This window comes from Coregonus lavaretus (assembly GCF_964263955.1).
Source record: "Coregonus lavaretus genome assembly, chromosome: 33".
NCBI lineage: Eukaryota > Metazoa > Chordata > Actinopteri > Salmoniformes > Salmonidae > Coregonus > Coregonus lavaretus.
Genome location: NC_140020.1, coordinates 15,302,688 through 15,316,189, shown reverse-complemented (window position 1 = coordinate 15,316,189; position 13,502 = coordinate 15,302,688). Strand labels below are relative to the sequence as shown.

Below are 13,502 nucleotides of genomic sequence, written 5' to 3'. Positions count from 1 at the left end.
CTGGTGGACATTCCTGCAGTCAGCATGCCAATTGCACGCTCCCTCAAAACTTGAGACACCTGTGGCATTGTGTTATATGACAAAATTGCACATTTTAGAGTGGCCTTTTATTGTCCCCAGCATAAGGTGCACCTGTGTAATGATCATGCTGTTTAATCAGCTTCTTGATATGCCACACCTGTCAGGTGGATGGATTATCTTGGCAAAGGAGAAATGCTCACTAACAGGGACGTAAACAAATTTGTGCACAAAATTGGAGCGAAATAAGCCTTTTGTGAGTATGGAAATTTTCAGGGATCTTTTATTTCACCTCATGAAACATGGGACCAACACTTTACATGTTGCGTTTATATTTTTGTTCAGTGTATTATCAAACATTCAGCAGGACCCTAACCCTAACCCAGCGAGTGTCCTGCTGCGATAGATTATTCTTCCTATGTGTCCTTCCTCCTCAGAGGGGTGTAATTTAACACAGTGAAAAGCAGGCTGCGTATCTGGAGAACTGACCTGGGACACGGACGTCTGGTCTCTCTTCCTGTCTGTCAGAGGATTGGCTTTCCAGGCCGACCCTCTCTAGGGGAACACATCATTAAGCTGGCATGGAGACTGGCACGGACACTTCCTGTGTGTGTCATCTGAGTTACATGTTCATATCAGGGAATAATTCAGAAAAATGAGACACTGAACGACAAGTCAATCCATTCAAAGAGGAATATGAAATGTATGTAATCCATTGAGTGGTGTTAACCTGGTTTTGACTCTACTCATCATAATCAGATTTGCACACAATTCAGGATTTCCCTTTAAACTCTGCAAAATGAATCAAATCTCAGATCGGTTCAGGATAGAAGATAATCCTATTAGAAATGCATGGATGGTGTCTTTATCTACAGGGGTGGCCAATCCACTGACTTCTCTTGAATGTTACCAAAATATCCACAGAAATAATGTAGCCTACATTAGCACCATTACCTTGAAACATTGTGTCACTGTGGAATTCCCTCATTATTTTCAGTTAGCTAGAGAAACATTGACTGGAAAATTTACTTGAGATGCATCCAGGGAATAAAGAGATGAAGAGCTGTTTTTAAAGTGCACACAGTGGCGAATGGAAAACTGACAGGGAAGTGCTAAGGGCTGCCAGAGGGAGAAAAAGGAAAGTTTGGTTTCCCTGGGAACCCTGAAGGAGGTAGGAGGAACTGGTGAAATGTTGAGTGAATATCAATCAAGCCTTCATCTAGAAGACAGCCATTGTGTGTTGTGTTTCGAGCCATCCCCTTCACACTGCTAGAGGGGGAAACAAACCATCCACAACCAATCACAGACACACACACGGTACCCTTTCCCTCATTCCTCTTCCACGCCACCCACACTAGCCTGAATCAGGGTGGTGACGATGGACAGTGTGTGTACCAGGCATGGACTGACAGTCAGACAGACAAGCTGCGTTCTGTCATTTCATTGCCTCTAGATTAGGGAGGGGGGTCCACTAATTACAAAGGGCAGCGCTGAAGGCTTCAGAAGGGCTCCATATGCACACGGCTCAACTCCAAGTCTAATGACTAATCCATACATGAACTGGACCTCTTCCTGTCTAGACCCCCCCTGCTTGTCAAGCCCCCCTAAACTACAGAACAGATTCAGAACAGTTGGGGGCCTCCGGTTTATTTAATAAATCCTACTAATAACATGAGATTATGTACAAAGAGCAGTTTTACAAGAGCCACAAAATGAGGTGTTAATCAAGTTGGGATTACGTTCCTTGAAAGGGTCCAGGATTGGTGCAAGAGGGTTCTGTTTTGATTAAAGGATTATTTATGGGAAACAGTGTTTTGCGGTAACAGCACCATGTAAATAACAGAATGTAACAGAATGCTAACATGCACTGTGGACTAGCTAAATGGCGACTCCAGGTTGGCATGCAAGCTAGTAAAGTAGCTTATTGTCCTTCGCAATTTTAATTGGTTGATCTGAGTTTCTGTTCCTTAAGGTGGTAAATGATTTATCCTCTTCCTACAACCGCATATTTAGTCAGAAGAATACGTGTTAATGCCAGCAGTGCAGGGATAGGAGCCAACAAACGCCTATAGCACACAACAAAAAATGCATATGTCTGTGCCAGAAAGACACAAACTATACTAAACTCTACAGAGCCACCTTAACACCAGGTCCATTTGATTCCCTCCACAGCGGTACCATAACAGCAGTACCGAACTGGAAAGCATCAGGGAGACCTTTCCCTTTGTTAATGCAGATGTCCAAGTCATCGTCGGGTCACATGTGGTGCATAAAAACCACGTCACCAAAGCCGTCTCTCTGTGAAGACGAGGGAGGAAGATGGAGCTGAGTTCAGCCCAGCTGTGACTCACTGTAAAGCTGAGAAGGATAAGACACTCTTTACAGGCGGACAGGCAAATCAAATCAAATCGTATTTGTCACGTGCGCCGAATACAACGACTGTAGACTTTACCGTGAAATTCTTGCTTATGAGTAAAAAAATTATAAAAAGATAAATAGTAACACAAGAGGAATAAAACACACAAGAATGAAGCTACAGTATATACAGGGAGTACCAGTACCAGATCAATGTGCAGGGGTACGAGGTATTTGAGGTAGATATGTACATGAAGGCAGGGTAAAGTGACTAGGCATCAGGATAGATAATAATAAGAGTAAAATAAAGAACAGAGTAGCAGCAGCAAATGATGAGTGTAATCGTGTGTGTGTGCGTGTGTTGTGTCGGTATGTGTGTGTGTGTGTGTGTGTGTATATGTGGATGTGTGTGGGTTTTGTGTGAGAGTGTCAGTGTAGTGTGTGTGAGTGTGTATACAGTGTACATGTATATATAGTATTGTGAGTGTGCATAGAGTCAGTGCAAAATAGGGTCAATGCAGATAGTCCGGGTAACCATTTAATGAACTATTGAGCGGTCTTATGGCTATTTAGCAGTCTTAAAACCTCTACAGGATCGGTGTCCCTATACCGGGACGGTTGCTGCTCAATATGCGATATGTGACTAGAATGGCGTTGTAAACAACAGCCAACTTTCCGGAACATAGACATGTCTTATATGGGCAGAAAACTTAAATTCTTGTTAATCTAACTGCAGTGTCCAATTTACAGTAGCTATTACAGCTAAAAAATACCATGCTATTGTTTGAGGATAGTGCACAACAACAAAACACTTTTGTCACGGAAACTGGTTTGATACATTCACCTCTGAAGGTAAATAATGTACTTACATTCAGTAATCTTGCTCTGATTTGTCATCCTGAGAGTCCCAGAGATAAAATGTAGCATAGTTTTGTTTATATTCAAATGTAGTAACTGGCCATCTAGATGTGTGAAGGTTAGTGTATTCTCTGTAGGGAAGCTAATGATCCATCATGTATGACATTCCTGGGAGTGCGTAAACTTAAATTCTTTATTACCATAGCATTTTTGTATATTCTCTATAGTTAGGTACTTGAAAATGTATAAATTGACCAATTCTGAACATTTGGGAAAAATCCTGGCAGACTTGATACAAAATATTGTGTAGTGATGTAATCCTTCACTGGATCAATCTGAAACTTTGCACACACAATGCTGCCATCTTGTGGACAAAATCTAAATTACACCTAGATTCCTACATCACTGTCTGGCCTTTCCCTTGCATTTCAAAGCTGATGCAACAAAAAAATAAATAGAAAACGCATGTTTTTTTGTTTGTATTATCTTTTACCAGATCTAATGTGTTATATTCTCCTACATTAATTTCACATTTCCACAAACTTCAAAGTTTTTCCTTCCAAATGATATCAAGAATATGCATATCCTTGCTTCAGGTCCTGAGCTACAGGCATTTCGATTTGGGTATGTCATTTTAGGCGAAAATTTGAAAAAAAGAGTCCGATCCTTAAGAGGTTTTAAGGCTTTGGGGTAGAAGCTGTCTCGGAGCCTGTTGGTCCGGTCGGTAGCAGAGTGAACATTCTATGGCTTAGGTGGCTGGAGTCTTTGGCAATTTTTCGGGCCTTCCTCTGACCGCCTGATATAGAGATCCTGGATGGCAGGGAGCTCGGCCCCCGTGATGTACTGGGCTGTCTGCACCACCCTCTGTTGCACTTTGCGGTCGAGGGCGGTGCATTTGCCATACCAAGCGGTGATGCAGCCAGTCAAGATGCTCTGAATGGTGCAGCTGTATAACTTTTTGAGGATCTGAGGGCCCATGCCAAATCAAGCACTGAGCCCTGGTCCCAGTGGATAAATTAACTAGCTCCAATTCATCCGTATCTAAGACAGAGGCTCAGAGAGAGCGAGAGTGAGCTATTGAGCAGAAGAGGCAGGGGAGAGCCAGGGGAACAAAGGAACGCTGCTTATTTATTACACTATTAAAGCTAACCGCGCTAGCTCGCTACTGTGTGTTAGTGTACTGCTACCGGAATGGCTGATATGCTGGCTAGCAGTTAGCATGCAGCCCTAACCTCACAGCAGGATTACCATATGAAAGCAGGGCTGATTGGAAAACAAATACCCTTCTGCTTATGCATGAGTGGGCAGGGATTATAGGCTCATACAAATATTTAGGATGTGTTTATTCTGCTATTAGACCTAACCTTTACCAAATAGCCTAGCCTACATGCATGTGAGTGGATCCAATAACAGTAACCATTCGGCATACACAAAACAAGAATCTTCATAACATTGCTGACCTTTTTAACTCCAAGTGGCTAGATTCTAATTTCCAAGACTAATCGCCCTACATCCGACATATTACCCAGTGGGAAATGTCATATTCTGGTACACAATAGCTAACCTTTCTAACTTAGGGGAAGGACGGTCCTTGCTAAGGCTTTGTGTGGCCTGCCATGCCTTAACCCATCATTAGTGAGATGGGGTGGTAGCAGCTGGTTTAGCGGACATGTTAGGGACTAGAGGGTTGATAGGGGCAGGGCTCTGGGGGCCTTGGCCAAACAATACCCCTCCTTCAATCACAGCCTAACACTATTACCTCCCTCACAGTCAAACACTAATGAGATGAGCCCCAACTGGCCGAGTGGGCCTGGAATGGTGCAAATCTACACTAAATCTAATTTTAGAGGAGCCTCTTCACTTAGGCCCCTCCTGGGAGGTGAAAACTAGGCTCGGATCAGCAGGAGATTTAGACACTTGCTCCAAAATGGCAGATGCCTCCAACCTCCTAGTAACTGGAATTCTATACAGCTAATCTACATGGATGGTTGAGCTGCCTAAATACATTAGACACCATTAAAAGCACAGAGGGAACTGGGAACAATGGTTCCAGAATTACCTCCAAAATGTGAGCCTATCCTGGGCCTACCTTCCAAAGAAATGGAATTGGTCATACAAGGGCTTGCAAGAGTGGGGGACTATGAAGAATCAAACATAGACATGTTGAGCTATATACCTGACACCCACTATTGATACACAGGTTTGAGTGTTGAGTGTAAAGCCTTCGTGATGGAGTGAGTGCTGAGGTGCCCTTCATCAATACCTATGAAAGTTCTCTAGTATTAATAGCACGCTCAGGGGAATGACAAGCATCCTTCCTGCATGTCTTGGGCCACATCTGTGTTTATTGCTGGCCCATAAGTCACTGGGCTCAGCTCATGTTGCGTCTCCAAACCGCTGTCCTCTCCATGGTAACCTAACACCGCAGTAATGGCCTGGGCTCGACCTGCATTACGTAAAGCACTCCATTGACCTGGATGTCTCCACGGAGCCAAAATAAGAACCTGAGAGCCTGGTGGTGCACCTATAGTGACCTCGGGACTCAGGAGAAGGATGGTAGCTGGAACTGAAGCATGGAATCCTACTACACTGTCCATGTCACGCCACAAACAACTGCTGGTCTAATATCAGGAGGACTTTCACTTGGTCTTGACTAAGATGTTAACCGTTCATGGAGCAGTAAACCCTGGCTGAACATTTCGCCAGACATTCATTGGAGTCATTGGAGACGTCAACAGGAAACAGACTGTTGACATGAACCAAAATCACTCTGTTGAACACTGATATGTTCTCCTCTCACCATCCCCCCACAAACCCCCAATCAAAAGCTTTACAGCCTGCTACTCCAACCGTCTGACGGGCCTGTTTTACCCACAACCACCGTAGTGATGTCAAAGGCACCCCATAGGTAATTATGAGGAGGCTTGCTGCTGTCACGGCCATGTATAATTAGAGAGGAGGGTCATGGGGCGGCCTGGTTCCAAACTGGAGGAATTTCCTCCTTGTTCTAGGTCACACGTGGAGGAGAGCTAATTTAGAAACGGGGAGATTCTATAGAAGGGCTCCTGGATTCTCCAGAGGTCCGGGAAACTGTGTCATCCGTTACAGGTTGGTTGACTCAGAAAGACGATGCATCAAATAGTTAGCTCAATTCAATTTGACTGAAGAGCAAAGACAGCAAGACGGCTTTTCCATCCATTTTTCCGGATTTGATCGTTTTGTGGAAAACCAGGTCCACCAGAGAGTTGGAGAGAGGGTTATCCGACACCCAACTGGATACAGAGATTCCATCTAGGAACAGGAAGAGACAACCATAATCGATATATCTTGCTTACAAATGCAGCTCTCAAAACGATCAGGAAAGAGAGCGCACCATTACACCAATGTCCCATGTGCCTAGTAATTCACCAGACAGGGTCTTTCATCAGAGTTCTCTTACATTACCCCAGCGTGAACACGTTCCATCTCCGCACTTATACTGGGAGGCAGGAGCCAAAGCATTACATCATAGATGTAAATATCCAAGCCTGACATTGCTAAGACTAGAAGTCTAGAACACACTAAATGTAATTCTAAACTTGTCAGGGCTCAGATGAGCGCATGTATGTGCAACCCTGAATACAGAACTAGCCTACAGCTGACTTCATGCACCAATCAGATGGCTCCGAGCGGGCTGCTGTAGACAGACAGCCTAGCACGCTGGCTGGGATGGATGACCTATATTTACATTAATATTATGTCTGGAATTCTGAGCCTGGTCACTGGCCCCTTTCAGCTGAGCCTGTGGTTTGGCTACTAGGCTACACCCATTGGTCGTTGGCATTGGTGTCTGTCCATCAGAGGTCACTCGTGTTGTGATATGGGACAGAAACCAGGGAAAAAGCAGTGACCTGAATGCAGCTATGTCCCCAGGCGAAGCCCATCCATCCACTGTAGCCCACCTCTTAATGAAGCGGAATCAGGCCGAGAATAGTTATCAAAGGCACAACATTTAAACACACACAAAGCAGGCGTGTTATATAAGCATGCTTTGCAATGATGACGTTGTTAACCCAATCATTCCCGAGACCCACGCAAAAATCGGCTTTTCATTTATCTGCATGTTCAGCCCCTTATATTTAGCCTTACAATGAAGTGTTTTACCATTTTATTTTCAGGACAACCAGTGCTACAAGTAGCACAAAACAATTTGCCATAAATAGTTTTGCATTCATGAGTTTTATTGACAAATGTCAACAACAAAAAAACGGTCTGCCAAAGCAAAAACCTGATCAAAATGAATTTATATGAATGCTGTAAGTACAGAAATTGTTTGCTCACTTGGGAATGAATATCCAACTAGTCAGTGACAACTGTGTGGAGTTTGTGTCAGAAACTACTGTATGTGAGCTTATTACAGTATTATAGACACTATGTCCTGGGATTTCCTATGTAGAAGAACCCCTTTCCTTCTAATGACTCTTGTGTAGCTTGTGAGCGTCATAGAACAAAATGTGCGTGTTCGTGAGTCTCAGCTTTTCATAGATCACTTTTAATAGTTTATAGCTCAAATCATTTGGACTCTCCAGACATTTTTGTAAAAAGGCCTGGCCCCGTGCCCCTTGTCTCAAAAGCATCGCTCTAGCTCAGCCCCCATTAATCACACAGACTAATGTATCTACAGATGCAGAAGAAATAGACAAATCCAATGGTACAACCCAGAAGTCTGTAGCTCAAACACACAATGTTTAAAAGGGGTTAAAAGTCCAAAATGCGCCAGCGTTATGGTGAGACTCATTGGATTAAAAGAAATAGAGCCGTTTGTGTCAGAAGAAAACCGAGGGAGACAGAGAGAGAGAGAGACAGAAAGAGCTGAGGAGTGCATGAGATAGCAATATCTTGATAGGGGGTATACTGTCAGTACGTTTTGATTGGATTTGTGTAAAACCAGATTGTTCCCTCATATGGGGAGGAAAATGGAGGACAGAGAAGATAAGCCAATTGATGCAGTGATTATGCAGTGGCTCCCGGAATAGAATCCTCCCTTTGTGTGGATTACAGCCAGTCCGCACAGAATAACTCCTCCAGAAACCAAGTGTTTGGAGTCAAAACACCAGCGCTGCATAAATACCACCCTTGAACCGCAGCTATACATTGATATTAGAACAAGGGGATTAGTTGTAGCCCTGCTTGAACTGTATGGAGAGAAAGACAGATTGACAAGAAGCTCAAATGTCAGCACACTGATATGAGGTGGAAATGTGTTCAATGCAGGAGATCCAGCAAACTGGGGGTTTAATAGCGAAAAGGTATCTTTCAAAACGTTGAGTCCTAACAAAACAAATAAGAAAAACGGAGAATTCAATCATCCCTTAATGACTAGACCTTTGTTTTATATTCATATTTTACAGGCCTACAGAGTCCAGTGGATTAGCCACTTACGCCTACAACATTTACATCATCTAACCTTATCTTGCCTCTGTTTGTCTGTAGTTAGCCTAGCTACAGTATCACAAGATGTAGTCATTCTATATGGTGGTCACAGTCTCCTCCTAATGTGATGGTGATAGCAGAGCTTCTGATCTATCCACTTAGACAGTACAGACATTGTCATGGCAGAGTTACCCTAATTCTGATTCCAGCACTCTCTCTGCCTGTAACGATTCACATCCCCAGTTGTTACGGCATTCAGTGAGGGGGGGGGTTACGAGAATACACAAAGAAAAACAATTCAATATTTGTGGTTTAAAATAGGCAGGATACAAGAGCCAGTACAGGTCATCCTGAAAGACAAATCGATGTTATCCCACGTTCTCCTAACACGCCAGCCAGCCTGGGAGAATGAAAGAGTAACAGCAGATTAAAAAGTGAGAGGAGAACTGAGTCTGACCTTGTTTCTGGGCAACTGCAGTGCCTGGTAGGCTGCTGCACTGAAGATATTGAGATCAATTCAAAGCAGAGCTGCTGTGATCAATGGGAATCTGACAGGCCCGTGCTCATCAGACGGCCGGGAGGGAGGGGGGGCTCAGTATTAGTTAGCTCCCCACACACACGCACAGACAGGCAGGCTGGCAGACAGGGGCATCAGAGCAGCTCCAGATCCAGCCAGGCTCCAGGGGGTGACTGACTGTGTGCCCTGGCCAAGTGCCTCTGGCTTGGGGGGAGGATGGAGGAGGACAGGGTGCCAACTGCTGGGTGCTGAAATAGTAGGCCAGCTGGGTGTTTCCGCAGGTGAGGACACACAGCACGTTGGCGCCAAGGGAACCAATCATCGCCAAGGGTAACAATCATCGCCAAGGGTAACAATCATCGCCAAGGGCACCAATTAGGAACTGTTGACTGCTCGTGTCATAATTAACTAGGAGGGTTCCCACGGTAACGGCACTTCCTTTGTTTGTGTACAGTCAAGTTGTTATGGGGGCTACCGGGACACAGAGGTCTCTAAATCGAATATTCTGCTCTGCTATTGGGAGAGTCACTCTCCTATTCACTTTTATACGCATCTCTCACAAAGCAGTGACATTCACGAGCGTCTGAAGCTCTCTCTGTGTGTGTGTGTGTGTGTGTGCTCCTAAAGAAATACAAAATCATTCTGTGAGCTTGTTTAAATTATCCTAACAAAGCAAGGCCTTAAACTGATCTCCTCAGCGCAGACCACAAAATGTCTCAGTGACCTGAATGTAGAGTATTTGTTTGGGCAGCCCTGGACTGTGGCTGGCCAGCTGTTAATGGTTATAGTGGTTATGGGGGCTGGATGGCCAGTCCAGAGAGCCCCAGTCCCAGCTCCCCAGGGAAGGGAGATGGTAGAGGGGGCTGTCTGGTTCCTGACATCTGGCCCTGTGAAGGTTACGAATGTGGAGCCAGCCGCTGTACTGCCAGGGGGCTGCCGACAACACCCTCTGATCTGGCCAATCCACAACACCCTCTGATCTGGCCAATCCACAACACACTAGGATGTAGGATACAGTAATACAGGGAGTAATCAATCCAAATGTAAAAGCTGTAGTCTTGACTATTGGAAAGAATACATATCTTCCAATGTAGCTAGAAACTAGGAGGAGAGACAGGGATAGCTAAGAAAGTGTGTCCCAAACCATCAAATTGGGGTGGTTTTGGAGTCTCCCCTAAATCTCAGTTCAATTCCTTCCAGTTATCCAGCCAGTTCAGCCACATTACTGCAAAAAATGACATTTCTTTGGTTTCCATTTGTGTTATCATTACTTTCCTTTAGAAACACCTTATCTGGGACAACACTGTGGAGAGAGTCGAACTAGCGTCCATAGCATCAGAACTATTAATTTATATAACAGAAGAATCTTAGCAAGAGGATGAAGTGAAGCTAAAATCAGTAATACAAGAGAGATGTTCTCTCTCTCTCTGTGTTGCTAATGATGATTGTGCTGTAGAGTGTTATGGATGGGTGAACCTCCTATCTGTGCCAGTCCTTACCTTCTGCACTGTCAGAGCAGGAGGTGCCGATGCCCGTATCACCGCTGTCGGAGGCCGTGCTGTGGCGTCGTCCACGGTTACTGTTCCCGGGGGCCGAGGAGGTACCCTGCCATGGCGACTCACACCCCGGGACCCATCCAGGAGGGCTGGTGCTGGAACCTAAAAAACATGACCCGCGGTCAGGGAGGAAGGCATTTCTTAGTAACACTCATTGTTTACTACACTGTAATAGTCCGTTTCAGTCCCAACAAAGGTCAAACTGTCAAACTTTCTACCTTAACAATCCTGTGTTTTCATAACGGATAAGATTAATTAGCCTACCACCCAGGGTAACCTAACAGCTAACTCTAAGCCAATAAATGTTGTCTTGGTGGGTTACCTTATCTCTAGCAGATAAGAGGATCAGGATTGTTTGATCATTATTAGAGTCAGCAAACAGAATCTGCACAGCTGGAGACCCTAATAACAGCTGCTTAGCTCTGCTGGCATATGTTTTGGTTGGAGATGGACAGACTACATTTCTGTTGCTCTACACCCCCTCCCCCATCTAGTAAACACACAACTGCTAACTAGTTGGCAAAAAACAGACCCTGCTGTCTGAAGTCCGGTTGTTCGTTACAACTAGGCTAGATCTAAATGTCTCTTAATTACAGTCAATGTAATTGTGTTACACAGTCAGATATGGAGATAGTATTACTCAGGGGGGTAGTGTTGACGGTTGACTGATACAGCAGTAATACAAATAATGACTAGGAAATACTCCGTTCCTGTGGAGAGATTAAACCCAGTAGTACAACGTGACATATTTTCACGCTACAGAGACATCAGGAATGTGACCTATATGCACAGGTCAAAAATGACCACACAGCTTAAATTTAAACCAACTTCTTTTCCAATTCAAAATACTGGATTTTCTTCAACATTTCAGGGGGTTGCTTCAGATGGAAAACACAGATAGGACTGTTTAGTATCAAACAAAAACGTGTGGATTGTAGATAAGTAAACCACTCTGTGATAATGACTAAGAAAAACGGCAAAGAGTTAACATACGAGACAGAGAAGCCAGACCAGAAATGCCATGCTACTGATGTCCTGTCTTCCCATGCTACTGATATCCTGTCTGCCCATGCTACTGATGTCCTGTCTTCCCATGCTACTGATATCCTGTCTGCCCATGCTACTGATGTCCTGTCTGCCCATGCTACTGATGTCCTGTCTGCCCATGCTACTGATATCCTGTCTGCCCATGCTACTGATGTCCTGTCTGCCCATGCTACTGATATCCTGTCTGCCCATGCTACTGATGTCCTGTCTGCCCATGCTACTGATGTCCTGTCTGCCCATGCTACTGATGTCCTGTCTGCCCATGCTACTGATGTCCTGTCTGCCCATGCTACTGATATCCTGTCTGCCCATGCTACTGATATCCTGTCTGCCCATGCTACTGATGTCCTGTCTGCCCATGCTACTGATGTCCTGTCTGCCCATGCTACTGATGTCCTGTCTGCCCATGCTACTGATGTCCTGTCTGCCCATGCTACTGATATCCTGTCTGCCCATGCTACTGATATCCTGTCTGCCCATGCTACTGATGTCCTGTCTGCCCATGCTACTGATGTCCTGTCTGCCCATGCTACTGATATCCTGTCTGCCCATGCTACTGATGTCCTGTCTGCCCATGCTACTGATGTCCTGTCTGCCCATGCTACTGATGTCCTGTCTGCCCATGCTACTGATGTCCTGTCTGCCCATGCTACTGATGTCCTGTCTGCCCATGCTACTGATGTCCTGTCTGCCCATGCTACTGATGTCCTGTCTGCCCATGCTACTGATATCCTGTCTGCCCATGCTACTGATGTCCTGTCTGCCCATGCTACTGATGTCCTGTCTGCCCATGCTACTGATATCCTGTCTGCCCATGCTACTGATGTCCTGTCTGCCCATGCTACTGATGTCCTGTCTGCCCATGCTACTGATGTCCTGTCTGCCCATGCTACTGATGTCCTGTCTGCCCATGCTACTGATGTCCTGTCTGCCCATGCTACTGATGTCCTGTCTGCCCATGCTACTGATGTCCTGTCTGCCCATGCTACTGATATCCTGTCTGCCCATGCTACTGATATCCTGTCTGCCCATGCTACTGATGTCCTGTCTGCCCATGCTACTGATGTCCTGTCTGCCCATGCTACTGATGTCCTGTCTGCCCATGCTACTGATGTCCTGTCTGCCCATGCTACTGATGTCCTGTCTGCCCATGCTACTGATGTCCTGTCTGCCCATGCTACTGATGTCCTGTCTGCGCAGACTTCTAATCCAATTGTTCCCCTTGATTTATTGAAACACAAAATACCTTTTGCCTCCTGCAATATTCAGCTTTTACAGATAGTGTGCTTGTCCCTAGTCTGGTGCTAAACTACACCAACCCATAACTGTACAAACCAGTCAGTCGCCCATTATAATAACAGTCCTCCTCTAGTAAAAACAACCCCTCTCCCAGGCACATGGAAATGAAAGCAGAGCCTACACAATATTTCCTGAGTAATTTCAGATGACAGGAGGGATTTTTGGTTTCAGATTCCTTGGGTTCATTCAGGCATTTGCCCTTGTCACATTGAGTAACAGTAATGTGTGTATGGGTAATGACTGAGGTCAAGTTGGACAAGGTGAGGACCAGGTGAGTCTGAAACACACTGTGGTGCATCCCAACAGTCCATCTCTGTCTACAGTCGTGGTCAAAACTTCTGAGAATGACACAAATATTAATTTTCACAAAGTCTGCTGCCTCAGTTTTTATGACGGCAATTTTCATATACTCCAGAATGTTATGAAGAGTGATCAGATTA

At 45.0% G+C, this 13,502-nt stretch overlaps 1 protein-coding gene across 2 annotated transcripts in view; it reads right to left on the bottom strand.

Annotated features, from left to right (window-relative positions):
- The window catches only part of LOC311108030 (centrosomal protein of 85 kDa-like), an 83,118-nt gene that overhangs the window by 59,209 nt on the left and 10,407 nt on the right, over nucleotides 1–13,502 (bottom strand). For both annotated transcript variants that reach the window (XR_014610481.1, XM_084150667.1), the window contains exon 2: nucleotides 10,660–10,818. Coding sequence is in view for 1 of the 2 variants with exons in the window: in XM_084150667.1 (XP_084006793.1) it covers nucleotides 10,660–10,818 (159 nt within the window). In the remaining variant the exon portion in view is untranslated. The remainder of the gene's footprint in view (nucleotides 1–10,659; nucleotides 10,819–13,502) is intronic.